Genomic DNA, 14,084 nt, shown 5'->3' on the forward strand with positions numbered 1-14,084 from the left:
CCTTTGATCTTTCAAGGTCCAGAATATAAACTCAGAAAGAACAAGAGAAGGTTAGGTGTGATTTTCTATGATTTATTTTATTTTATTTTTTTTTTTTTTTTTAAGAAATGGAATTAGAGAAAGGTAGAAGAAATATCTAAATAGAGAACAAAGCACTGGGAGACAAATCCAAACAGCACTAAGGGACAAACCCATACAGTATGTGAGCTTGTCTAGGCTAAACTTGGCAATGCCTATCCTCTAAATTAGGCGTTGATCTTCCTGCCTAACCCTCCCAAGCAGAATCCAAAATCCAAAATTCCAATTAGTGTTTCACTGAGGTAAGGGCTCCAGATAGGCACCAAAAATCAAGAGAAAATACATACTGAGTTGTTTCATACTTCCCAGGGGGAAATGCAAAATCTAGGATTTGTATGACACAGCCTAGTAAGAATAAGGTTCTCTTGTCATTGATGAAATATTACTTTTACACCACTGTCTGGCAGGCCTGGACAATGAATCTTGGATATGCTGGCTGAATGAGTGCTCCATTTTCTTCTTGGAGAGGCAGGTACCAGAGTTGCCTCTGTCACAGTCACAGCTGTTTTATGAAAGCTGATGCCTTCGGTGGGCTCCAGGCATTATTTAAACCCTACATTGAGCTCAGGTTCCTCAGCTTCGCTGGGCTTAGTTTCAGGGTCCCAGTAAAGTTCAGATGCAAACTAAGTAGATCAGAGTCAGGGGAGCTCTGTGCATGCACAGCAGGGGAAATAACAGCTACTTGCCTAATTTAAAATTCAAGAAAGGAGGGACAGAGTGGAAGAGGGTAGGCCAGCCATTGAGTGAGTTTTTTGGGTGGTTTTCTTGGGATCCAGCACTGGAAAATATATATATTTTGTTGTGCATGTACGTACATGTGCTCATATATGCATATAGACATATATACACATACAGACATATTCAGCTGTGCCAAAACATAAACCTGAGTGCTGGAAGTCAACTACCTTGTCAAACTGTTAGAGCAGCCCACAGTGTGGGCTTCCCTTCCCTTCCCTTCCCTTCCCTTCCCTTCCCTTCCCTTCCCTTCCCTTCCCTTCCCTTCCCTTCCCTTCCCTTCCCTTCCCTTCCCTTCCCTTCCCTTCCCTTCCCTTCCCTTCCCTTCCCTTCCCTTCCCTTCCCTTCCCTTCCCTTCCCTTCCCTTCCCTTCCCTTCCCTTCCCTTCCCTTCCCTTCCCTTCCCTTCCCTTCCCTTCCCTTCCCTTCCCTTCCCTTCCCTTCCCTTCCCTTCCCTTCCCTTCCCTTCCCTTCCCTTCCCTTCCCTTCCCTTCCCTTCCCGCCCCTCCCCTGCCCCCCTCCTCCTCCCATCTCCTCTTCTTTTTCCCTTCCATTTAATTTGTCTATCTTAAAAATGTGTAAAAATATTTTCATCAGTGACTCTTTCTGGGCATTATCAAAGTTAAATATTAATCTATCAGAAATACTAATATATACCAACTCTTCTGAATAATAGTCAATGCAGTACTTTACTATTACTCTCCTCAGGAGGACAACTGAACAAACGAATGATGGTGCTTTTAACTAGTGCAGTTACAAGTAAATGGACTTACACAAGTAGAAGTAAAAAGCCAGATTGCAGGCAATGAGCTATCACTGCAGGATTTGTACTAGGTCATAATAAATATAGCTACCTAATGTGAGGGGAGTAGCAAGAGAAAGAAATAGCAAGAGATGGGAAAATTAAAAATAAAGATAAAACAGACAAAAATCAACACTCTCATCTGAAATGGTAATTTGACAGGGCAAGTCATATTTCATGTGGAAAAAAAACACACAGAAACAAACAAAAAACCCTCCAACATCCTGAGAATCTTCTGTTTTCATTATTTTCTAAATCATCATTCAAAAGGCTAAATAAGACTTTTTGTTGAAGTATTACTGACAGTTTTTGTTTCAAAAGAGTGCATTTCTATAGAGTGGAAAAATCTTTCCCCTTCAAAAAATCTTAGGAATTTACCCCTGAGAGATACAGAGCACATGCCATTGAGATTCATTTGAATTGTGTTTATATATGGTCTGCTAGTCTTCACTTCAAGCACTGTTTATTATACTAAGCTATCAGACCTTATTCCCGGTGAATGCAATTCTCTGCACTTAAGAGATAAACAAAGAACAAAAATGTTAGCACTAATTATATATACATATATATGCACTTTAAATTGCAAAAATGTAAAAAGAATAAAAGAGAATACTTGATAATCTCAGACTTCTTGTATGTTATCAAAGATGTTCCCACAACTCTGGACACCAAATGGTTCCATCTTTTTCTCAACTAGTTATATTGTTCTGCTCTTTAATGATCAACTATTTAGTCAACAGAACTGCTAATACTAGGGAAAGGGATTTGACCCCATGCAAAACTTCATTCTACTTTAGTGGAGTGGACAACTACTGGACATAACTTGAAGGCTGAGGTTTATGGAAAACTGCAGAACTGGGGGGTTTCATTCTGTCAGACTGATGGACTTTGCAGAATGTGAAACTTAAAACGACATTTCTTAGAGATTAATATGAAAATCACTGTTCTTGGTGAGTATTGCAATTGTTTTCTTGTACAATTAGATAAGATGGTTTTAAGGTTCTACTTGTGTATTCAGTTACTCCCTCAGTCTTCAGTGGTATGAATTCAAGACCTACACATGCCAATTGTGTCAATGATAGAAATACTAGGAAAATTTTGGCATTGCATTTTTGTGACAAATATTTCCTTAGGCTGTTGCTACATGAAGCAGATATAGCTGGGAAACAAGAATGAAAAGAAACATCACAGACAGATAGAGTGATATTTTCAGTTTGTTCTTCTGTGTTGAAACAGGACACTCCAGATGACTGAAGAACATTGGAAAGCTTGAGGTTAGTATGCTTGAGGGCTTTATGAATAAACAGTCTAATCCAGCAGTTAAGAAATGGAAGTGAAGCATGTAAACCAGCTCCATAACAAGATCTACTATATATCTTTGTATATGAGAATACTCAGAGCAGCCTAGGGCACAAGCAAGGCATGAGTGCACTACTAGGAGAGGAGACAGACCCTTATGTAGAAGGTGGCTGCAATCGTTGAACCAAACATTTGAAAATGGCAGTTTTTGAAGGAATATATTCCCTTTCTGCTTTATCTTCAGCCAGTTAGAAACTGTTGCTTGGTAAAGAGTTGAAAACAATTAGGAGGAAGAGAAATAGATGTTGTTTTGTATTCAGATTTACTTATATTATCTGATTGATAATATATTACCTTCCACATTTGTTCTCATGGTTTTATGAACAAGAAGAAGAAAGTCGCTGACCAAAAAGGTTTTTTTTTTTGAGTAAGAGAAAAAAAGATACATAAACAAGAGGACAAAGAAATATTGAGGCAACCCAGGTTATTATGGTAAGTTGTAATTATAGTCCAGCGGCTTCTTAAGTATTGTCTGTTATTAATTAATTAATTAATTTATTGTTATTATTAATGTGTTTTTGAAGGACATCACAGCAAAGCACTCTAGAGAAAGAGGTCACAGTGTAATGGAGAGATGGCTGAGGATGAACCATGAAGCAACTTCTTAGGAGAGGGGAATAGCATTATGGACTCAGTACAGACAAGTGCTTTTCCCAGTTAGCTTTACATGCTAATTGGGAACTGAGACATACAGTTATGAAGGTCTTTGAATATACAGATAGGGAGGAATAGATAACCTATACATATATACCTATACCTATATAGTTTATAAGGTAGCAACAAGTTATAACTCTGTAGGAAGAAGATATTCTTTCTTTCATGATTCATGATTTTTTTTTTTTTTTTTTGGGTGTGTATGGGAAGAGATTGCTTTGGAGTGAAAAAACACTATACAAATAAAAATAGTATTTGCAGAATGGGCAAATTTTTGCCGGTGTCCATTGGCAGAAACCATAGCTCCAAAGAAAGGAAACTCACTATAAAAATGTTTCCTGAATTGGGATGCCTTTGTCGGCAGCAATAATAACAGAGGATGTAGGAAGACAGAATTTACATGAAAGCATTTAATTAAAACCAAATGCATACTTATAATCATTTCCTGATCCTCATGACAACCTATAATTTTATTTTTTCATCAGCGAAGTAAAGAAAAAGATGGATTTTGCTTACTAATCTGACTAAATAATTTGCTCCTTACTCTGGTTTGCTTGGTTTTATCATTTATAGAAAATACACACTTTCTAATTTCAACAGTAGGTGACAAGCTTTAGCTTTATGTTGTTTTTATACAAAGAAAGAGGCTTGGTATTCATTCTGGGAACACTTCTAAGTTCACCCAGTTTATATTTGATTTCATCTGTTGCCTGTCTCTACTCTACATCTTTTCAGAGATATAAACAACATGGCAGATTTTGTAAAGTGCTTAGTGCCTTTCTATTCCCATTGACACAGACTACCAAAACCTTAGAAGAAGAGTGCTGTCTTGCAGTTGGCTGGTCAACTAAAGTACAATTTTGAAATTTTTTGGACTGAACTGTTTTTATTTATTTATTTTACTTTTATTTTATATTTGCTGAAACAGCAGTATCTACGAAAGCACAGATATATGCCACCTTTTTTGGTATTATAAAGGCTTCTGAAAAGTCTCCCATTTAGACACTAACCAGACAAAATGCTGCTTAAACAATAAATTGTGACAAGGTCACTATCTTGAGTGATAGGACAAAAGAGCATGAAGTGGTCAAAATAGCATGAAGTGGCTGGTCACTTGGTTTGTGCAGCTGAGAGAAGAGGAGGCTGAGGGGAGGCCTCACGGTGGCCTACAGTTTATGAGGAGAATGGAGAGGCAGGCAGTGATCTCTGCTCTCTGGTGACAGTGACAGGACTCAAGCGAATGGCATGGAGCTGTGACAGGGGAGGGTCAGACTGGGTGTTAGGAAAAGGTTCGTCACTGAGAGGGTGGTTGAGCACTGGAACGGGATCCCCAGGGAAGTGGTCATTGTACCGAGCCTGAATCAGAGTTCAAGAAGTGTTGGACAATGCTCTCAGATATGTCTGATTTTTGGGGCGTTGTGTGTGGAGCTAGACTTGATGATCCTTGTGGGTCCTTTCCAACTCAGGATATTCAATGATTCTCTGATTCTATGAATCACTACATTGCAAAAAGAGAGAAAAATATTCTAGTACAAAATAGTATACATGTATATATATTTTTAATCCAATGTCCTTCCCCTCTAAGTTTCCAAACCAGCTCTTCTCCATCAATATAAAGTTTAAAAGAAATGAGCAGGACTTGACGTCACCTAAGTTGAATGAAATGAAATAGAAGGTCTGCCTTCATGTAATGAAATCAAGGCAGACAGCAATAGGAAGCAAATTATTGACTAACAAGGTCACAGTTTATGCTGGGGAGACTGTGCTTTGTGCAGAAGTTTCTATCCTTGCTATGACAGTATAAAGGATTTCTTTACACCTTTGTGTCCAGGGAGTTTCTCACTATGTATTAGAAGAAATGCTAAACAGCATTTACAGCATTAACAGAAACACTTTCCTGAGTTTAATTTTCTATTTTTTATTTTTTTTTCTAATTTTCTAAACTTCTAATTTTCCACAACTTTTCAATTAAAATGAAATGTTTTATTAAATGTTCAGTTTTTAATAGAAGCAAAAACATTAATTTACTTTTTGAAAATAAATAATTTTCAAAATCAGAATTAAAAAAATAAGCAAAACATTAAGTTAGTTTTGAAACATTTCTCTCAAAATACATCTAGCCTTTTAAAACAGACCTTTTCTTGTGGAAAGTATCCCTCTGTGTCAACTTCTGCAACATTTTTTTTTTAATAGAATTCCTAACATGTATCTACTTCTATTATTTTGCTTTACTGTAGTGTGATATTTCCTTCCTATGCAATGTTTCCTGTTTTCATTGTAATGGCCATGAAATTATCAATACTCCCAAAGTTTATGTGTAATCATATATTATGGGACAGTTTCCCAAAATGTGGAGGCAGCAGTTTCCAACTATTTATGTGAAAATGTTTACTTTATTTAAGAGTTTAATATTTCTGCCCAGGCTTTTGGGAGTCATTCCTGCCTGAAGAGGCTTATATTCTGAGTGTTGCAGTCAGGACAGTATATCCACGTATACAAAGGTCCTGAGGTGAAAAAACAAGGAGGGGGCTAGTGCAGTGGCACTGATATTGTGAGTGGAAACGAGGTGGTGTCAGGCAGGAGTCCTGGGCTGGAGGAGCTGATGAAGAAAACAAACCCTGTCACGAATGTGCTGGTAGGAGACTCAGTTGTAAGTATGGAGGTAGGCTGTGCATTTGGGGATTTGCTGGGACAGTCACAGGAAAGGAAAAATGGAGTGGTGCCTGCTTCTGTGTTTTCACAAGGCTGGCACAGAATGGGCTCCTACAGCCACAGATTGCAACCAGGGCTTCATTTGGCACTTCTAAAATGGGTATATATGAACTGGAAGCTTAGAGATTTAGAAAATGTAAATTTGTTAAAGATTACACATGCCTTGATGTTTCAAAGAGGAACAAAAAATGACCTTTTTTTAACCAAAGGTATGAAGTGGCCTTATGCATCATACAAAAATATACCTATTAATTTACATCTGCATTTTTATCACTTTCAGATACAAAGCAATTGTAAATCCCATGGACATCCAGACCTCCAGTGCAGTGCTATGGACCTGTGTTAAAGCCATTACCATCTGGATAATCTCCATGCTCCTGGCAGTTCCTGAAGCAGTGTTCTCTGAGCTGGCCCATATCAATAACACAGATAATGCCACTTTCAAAGCATGCATACCATACCCCATGAAGGATGACATGCACCCGAAGATCCATTCTGTGCTGATTTTTCTAGTTTATTTTCTTATCCCTCTGACCATTATTAGTATCTACTATTGTCACATTGCAAAGAGTTTAATAAAAAGTGCCCACAACATCCCTGGAGAATACAGCGAGCATTCCAAAAGACAGGTAAGCAGTTTTCTATTTACTTTCCAATGAAAGATTTATCTGCTGTGTACACTTATAAAAAGCAAAAAAACTTAAACATCCAAATTGTTGGTTTTTGCAGAGGATTAATTCAGTCTCCACATGTATGAGCTAAGCTCAGGATTAGCTGAGAAATCTCCTTGTTTTCACAATTAATTAATATTAGGACCAGTATGTAAATGAATATGAGGAAAAACATAAATTCAATGCCATCAAAGCATATTCCTAAAAAGAAATAGGATTGGTGTATGTATATGTATGTGCTGCTAGTGTAACTGTTGCTTGTGTTCTTACTGAATTCATCTTTTATTTGTACTTGGAAATTTAAAAAAAATGACATAGGAAGGTAAATATTTTCTTAGGGTCTCTGAGGTTCTTCCCAGACCAAGGACTGCTGAAAATATCAACACAGAGCATGAAATGATTATTTTTTATCTTTCTGAGTAGATCTTTCCTAGATACAATCCTGAGCTAACAACTGAACTTTTCTTAATAGCCTATTATATTTGCTATAGAACTTTCAGTATAGATTCTGTACATCTTTGAGACAGAGCATTTTAACAGCCAGCTTCCGTGTAATGAGTATCAGGCAGTAAGATCTCAACAGGCTGTTCATTAGCAGGAACATTTGTATATGAACCACAGCTTTTGCAGTAAAGTACCTCAAACAGTTTACAAACACATTGGTATTGAAAGAGAAAAATACTTATGTCCATTAAAACAATTTGGAAGAGTTTTCTCTGACAATATTGTAGAAAACACCTTTTTACTCACTGAGACTTCTTTGCATATATAGAACATACACATTCTTTGAAAAAAAAAAAACACATTCCCTCATGCCCTTTTTGTTCAACATTTCATTTCTACTCTAGCCTGTTTCTTGTCAAAATGCAAGCATATTAGCACTTCATGTACTATTTTATTTTCCTGTGAGATATAGAGAGAATTTTGGCTGAACCCTCAGGTTAGAAAAAATATTTAATTTATATCACCTTTCTGAACTCACATTCTGAAATGTATTTTCAAATTTTTTTATCATTCAACTTAGGTTTATTTATTTATTTATGCATTTATTTAATCTATGAGACTCAGGAGAGTAGAAAATTCCAGTGTACTTCCACATCTCTCAGAAAGAAAAAGTAAATTCAGACTATTGTTTTCAACTCAAGTTTCTTTAGGCACAAAAGTTTAATATTCACAAAATACCTCTATACCTTTTAGTCTGCTGTTGCCATCTGATATACAGTGCAAATCCTACAGAATTGAAATGTTTTTCCATCCTTTGAGAACTCTTCACTTTTTTTTTTTTTTTTTTTTTTTTTTTTTTTTTTTATGTGGAGCAGAGAAAACTGTACTTTTTTATTTTTTTATTTCACAGATTTTGAAAACCTATTAAAAAAATCACTTGATATTGTTCAGGTCACATTTGACAGAAAATTGAGGAAAGTCAGAAAAATTTCCTTTCTGGGAAAGTTTGGTACCTGACATACATAGTAAATATTTTGGAGGAATATATAGAAAGGTCCTGCTTCCCTTTTGTACCTTCTACCTGGCCCATTTCTCTCTTTCAGTTTTGGAACCACTGTGTAGCTCATTTCCTTTCAGCTCTTCAACCACTCTAAATATTTACATTGTAATCCAATTATATTTTAGCATTGCAATTAAGGTACATTTCTTTCAAGTCATTATTGAAGATTGGTCAAGCTTTTCAACTTACCCTGGAATTAAGATGCTTCAGTGTGTATGATGCAAAATTTTACTCATTTCCCTAGGAGACAGGTGCAAGCTGAGTCATTTCAAGCAAAATAATGGGATGCACCTTATAGCTAAAACCCTAGGTGTCAGACTTGCAATGTCTCTACATTTCAAAACCAACAGTTTCTAAATAGCTTTCTAATTAAAGCTAAGTTTCAAGCCAAGTACTGACATCTCATCAGAAAATGTTATATTTTATGGCACCCTTCGGTGCGTGCTTTCAGGCTATACACCAATGCATACTTGGGTCATGAATTGCTCTTGTTGAGTAAAACCAAACTTATGTAACTGCAGACATCTAGGATATTTCTCTGTAAATAAACTGAAAATGGGGAAGGAAAGTAAATAATATAGAAAAATAACTGAGCCCTGGAAGGAAGTATTTTTACTTATGATAATTGTTAAAGTTAATATAAAGGGAAATGCTACATGTTTTAATTGTCTGTTATATGCAATAGTAGTTCTATTCCTTGTTGTTCATTTGGGTTCTCTTCATCTTTTTAGATGGAAACTCGGAAACGCCTGGCAAAAATAGTTCTAGTTTTTGTTGGCTTCTTTGCTATCTGTTGGTTTCCTAACCATGTGTTATACATGTACCGGTCTTTTAATTACAATGAGATTGATTCATCAATAGGTCATATGGTTGTTACCTTAGTCGCCCGAGTACTAAGCTTCTGCAACTCTTGTGTCAACCCATTTGCACTGTATTTTCTCAGTGAGAGTTTTAGAAGACATTTCAACAACCAGCTTCGCTGCAGGAAGAAATCTCAGCAAGAGAGATCTGCCAGTTACTCGCACAACTCTTCTGCTGTTCAGATGACTTCCCTGAAAAGTAATACCAGGAACACAGTGACTAGTGTGACACAACTGAATGGGCACAACTCGAAACAAGAAATGTCATTATGATTTAATAGGTGTGATCTTTGACTGTGGAACAAATCTGAACTTTTTGTTTGTGGCTTGTAGCTCAATTTTGGCTCGCATATGCTTAGATGGTCTAAACAGAGGATCTACTGAAGTCTGTCCAATACAAGGTTGTTTCACATTTTGTTTTACTTTTAGACAGAAGTGAAGAGAAGACAAAGCTGACTGGCTCCATTTTGTATGTTAAAGGAGATGACAGTATAGAATTAACATATAAGAAAAAAAAAAATAATGGTGTGAATATTAGTATAGCTTATTAAATGCTTGGAAAAGTATAGATTTTATGATCTAAAAAATATGTATTTTTAAGCAAATATTCATCCAGGCTTATGTCTTACCCCAATAGACTGTTGCATGATTTTAGCTGTGTTGTTTATACAAGCATTTCTCATTGAAGACTTTTAGGCATTTTGGGAGCATTAGGCATTAAGGAGCCATTTGAAGGCATAGATTCTAGTTTCAGATAAAAAATATTAAAGCATCAAGTGCCAGATCTGTGCTTTATTTAAATCTGCCTTGTTTATTCATTTTGGCAGATATAAAGATGAGAATTTACTTTTTGGGGTATTTGTTTACCGTTTTCTGTAGTGGTCATAAGTTTATCTGCTAAAATTTCATTCTTGTCAAGAATAACAACTCAGAAGAAAAATGTTGTGTGTGACATGCAGAACTCATTGTCTGAATCCTCATTTCTCTAATTTGTCAATTCTACAACAACCTTGGCTTAGAGTAATTACGTGCTTTATATTTGCTACAAGCTACAGATCATTCTGATATCACTACACAGCTAAGAAGGACACTAAATGGAATGGAACATTCAGAAACGTAAAGTTCAGAGTGGCTTTTTCAAAGGGTCTGTGGCAAGGCTTCCTACAACTACTATAAACTTAAACCAATATTAAAATTAAAAAGCAATAATAAGATTGTTCTGAAATTAATTGGCCTGAGGACCAAGTCTAATTTAGGACAGTTATAACCAGGAAGTTAGGTACTCACATGCATGTCTGTGTTTGAGCTGAAACAAGAGAAACTCCTTTAAAGCAAATTTCCCGGTCATCATTTATTTCTGGTTTTCAGTTTACATCTCAGAGTGGTCTCATTATGTAGAAACCAGATCACATCCAGGCAAAACCAAATTAAAGGATGGCCTGCAGAAACACACCTACATTCTCTGACCATTAATGGTCATCCAGCCCATGGGACCAGACAAGCTCTAATATGAAATAATGCCCAAGTGAAACATAAACAGCCAGCATTTGATGCTCAGTCATCTTGCACAAGGTGTTTACCAGTCTAAACAAAATGTAAATACAGTTATAAATCTCACCTTTAAAAGGCATTTATTTTCCTGAAGACCCTTGTGTATAAATAGCCAATGCACTTCTGAAAATTCTAGCTGGGTGACCTATAATAAAGATGATGATGATGATGATGATGATGATGATGATGATGATGATGATGATGATGATTATTATTTTGGAGAATCATTTCCCAGTGCCATGAACAATGCATACCATTTTGTGGTTAGGGAAAGCTGTTCTTTGTTAGTATTCTGAAAATCACCTCACAGGTCATGACAAGTAGCAAAATAGACACAATGACTGAAGTTTGTTGCTGCAACAAGTCATGTAAGGGCATCTATATGAACGTTTCTAAACTGTAACATGACTGCACAAAATCTTGTTCAAATAGATGATGGGGTAGGAGTTGATTCTCCCCTTACACAGCTATGTACTATCATTCTCCATCCCACATAAAAGGTTAAGGAGACACTTACAATGTTCTTCTTACAAGAGGAGTCTGTAGTGGCAAACAAAGGCACTTTCTGGAAGTGTTTTTTGTTGTTGTTGGTTTTTTTTTTTTTTTTTTTTTTTTTTTTTTTTTTTTTTTGTGGCTAGTTCATGAGGCAAAGGTGATTTTAGCTCTTCCTTTCAAATTGGACAGAACTGCTCCATCACAGATCTTCTGTTGCAACGTTTTAACCTGCACTTCTGCAGCAACTTTAAATTGAATAGTAGAAATGACACCAGAAGTTTTGATTGGTTTCAAAACTTGGTTTCAAAAACCTTATAAATTCGAAAGCTGAAGTGTTAATGCAGTGTAGTAGCTTACATTTCCTTTTGTCCTTAATAGTGCACTTGCTGTTACTTCCATCTGTAACTCTGTGGAATGAGCTGAAGTTCAAAATTTCTTTACTAGATCCCATACCTTTAAGGATAGTCATCATCCAACTGCTATTTTTAAAATAACAAGAAGAATATTGTTATAACCTTCACATGGTTTGAGCTGGCAAAACCTGTAGTATGTAACAGCTGTAGCCAAAATTGTGCCCCTAGTAGACAAGCTCTATACTGCTTGCCCTACCTGACTGCAGTATCTCAATAACTACAGTGGATCCATGGGAGACTTTACATGAAGATGCAGATTGACAAAATCTTGTAACTCTATCTGGAATAGTTAAGGAAACTGCCATCCATAATTGTGTGATACTGTTTCATCCTCCCGATATCTCCATTTCTCCTCTTCTCTCCCTCTATGCCTTAACTCTGCATGAGCTAACACGTTTTCAGGACTTGTCTTTACTGCACTAATTCCTGGATGTCAGCCAGAGTTTTCAGTTCCCCTATTATGGTCAGTCTTGAATAAATTTTTAGCTCCAGATATTTTCCACCCACAAAACACAAAAGCTTGAAGCCTTCCTTTCTCATTTTTCAATGGTTGCCATTGACTGTGATTAAGTTTCCCTTTTATTTCTGAATTTTATTTTTCTGGTTCTCTGCCTGTCATTTTATTTGGCAATCTCTGCACAATATAACATTTCATAGGACTTTTAAATCCACTGTGGCTTTATTTATTTATTTATGTATTTAATTTCCTAAAGGCATTTATCTGATATAGACATTCCCAGATGATACAGATAGATACCCTACCAAAAAAAAAAAAAATCTAATTTACAGTAGATCTGATGTTTATGTTTGATTGATATTCCTTTCACTCAGCACCTTAAATTGTTATGTGTGGTATGGACAGTGTGACTGTGCCTTCTGGCAGAACTGCAAGGTGCAACCTGTTCTTTTTAATTGTGTGGGAAAGGTACTCCCAGGTAGACTGTAACTCCTTCTTGTCAGGAAATCAGAACATAATTTTGCTTCATTATTTCCTAAGGCTAATATTCAAAGCTGGTTTTGATTAAGTAATCTAAATTGTATATGTCTCTTCTCAAATTCCTGTAGCACAATGTGAGAGAATTATTTGATCTGTCTGGAGCTTTGCTAGGCATATTGCTAATACAACTTGAATATTTTGGAAGTTACTGTTACTGTGCTTTCATACACATTGAGTACAAATACAGCTGTATATATGTTGCTATTATACTTCCAGAAAACACTGTTTCCTAATAATGAAAGAGATGGTTGTAGAATGGAGTACTAAAAGGAGTATTTTCTTCTAATTTTGAAGTCAAACAAAGGAAATCTGTCAATCAGTTAATGGCAATTTTTCAGGTGTTACATTGAGATCTATGCCAAAATAGTGATTAAAAGGCTATCTTATTCTTCTTCCACTGTGATATTTTTCCTTATTTCAGAAACATCAGTTCTCTTTTTGTCTCTCTCCTGAGTTTTGCTAGCATCTTTCACTAATATTGTTTTCAATTTTTGACAAAACTACCACACAGTCTCTGAAAAATAAGACAATAGAAGTAATTACTCTTTCCTCTGTGTAAGACTTTTTTTTTTTTTTTTTTTCCCAGACTAGAACTAGTTCAAGGTAAGTCTGACAGCATGTTTTCACCCCACCAACTTGTAATAGGAACACCACAATGCTGAATTCTGAGGATGGCAGTATGGTTAAATTCTCAATAGACCTGAGACCTGACAAACCTCAGGCATGTTGTGAAGTGAAACTGTCTTCAACAGAACCACTTTAGTTATAATACAGAACAATGTATTTCTGTTTCATAAGACACCTGACCCATTTATATATATATATATTTTTTTCTCTCATTGAAAACAGATTAACAGAAACATAGGCACAAAAAGAGTAAATTTGGGAGTAGGAGAGAAAAGATATTTTCTCATAATCTAAATAGACTCATATTAAGTTGAAGACTTGCAGTGTTGATTTCCAGTACCATTTGTTTTGTCACTTATTTCTAAAATAAGAGTCTGTCACATATAAGTTAGCCTTTCAAAGACATTGCAGTTGAAGCCTAAAAAAATAATTCAAAAATCCACCTGAATGCTTTTAGTACTTGCAACAAACACAGGGCTCTACACTGATGCTAAGTATTACCTGCTACTGCTTTCTTCCCTCTTTCTGGTGCCATGATGAGTCTTCACATTCTCCTCCCTGAGAAAGACTAAAGGGACCCTATCTGCCAGGCCAAAAGACAGTATGGGAAGAGGAAAGAATGAGAAC

General features: G+C 36.1%; 1 protein-coding gene across 2 annotated transcripts in view; it reads left to right on the plus strand.

Annotated features, from left to right (window-relative positions):
• Nucleotides 1-13,448, plus strand: part of NMBR (neuromedin B receptor) — a 41,585-nt gene extending 28,137 nt beyond the window's left edge. For both annotated transcript variants that reach the window (XM_084513567.1, XM_084513568.1), the window contains 2 exons: nt 6,620-6,968; nt 9,246-13,448. In XM_084513567.1, coding sequence (XP_084369693.1) covers nt 6,620-6,968; nt 9,246-9,647 — 751 coding nt within the window. In that variant the 3' untranslated portion in view covers nt 9,648-13,448. The remainder of the gene's footprint in view (nt 1-6,619; nt 6,969-9,245) is intronic.
• Nucleotides 13,449-14,084: the final 636 nt, after the last annotated feature.

The sequence above is a fragment of the Aythya ferina genome, assembly GCF_964211825.1.
Source record: "Aythya ferina genome assembly, chromosome: 3".
In the NCBI taxonomy this organism is placed as follows: Eukaryota; Metazoa; Chordata; class Aves; order Anseriformes; family Anatidae; genus Aythya; species Aythya ferina.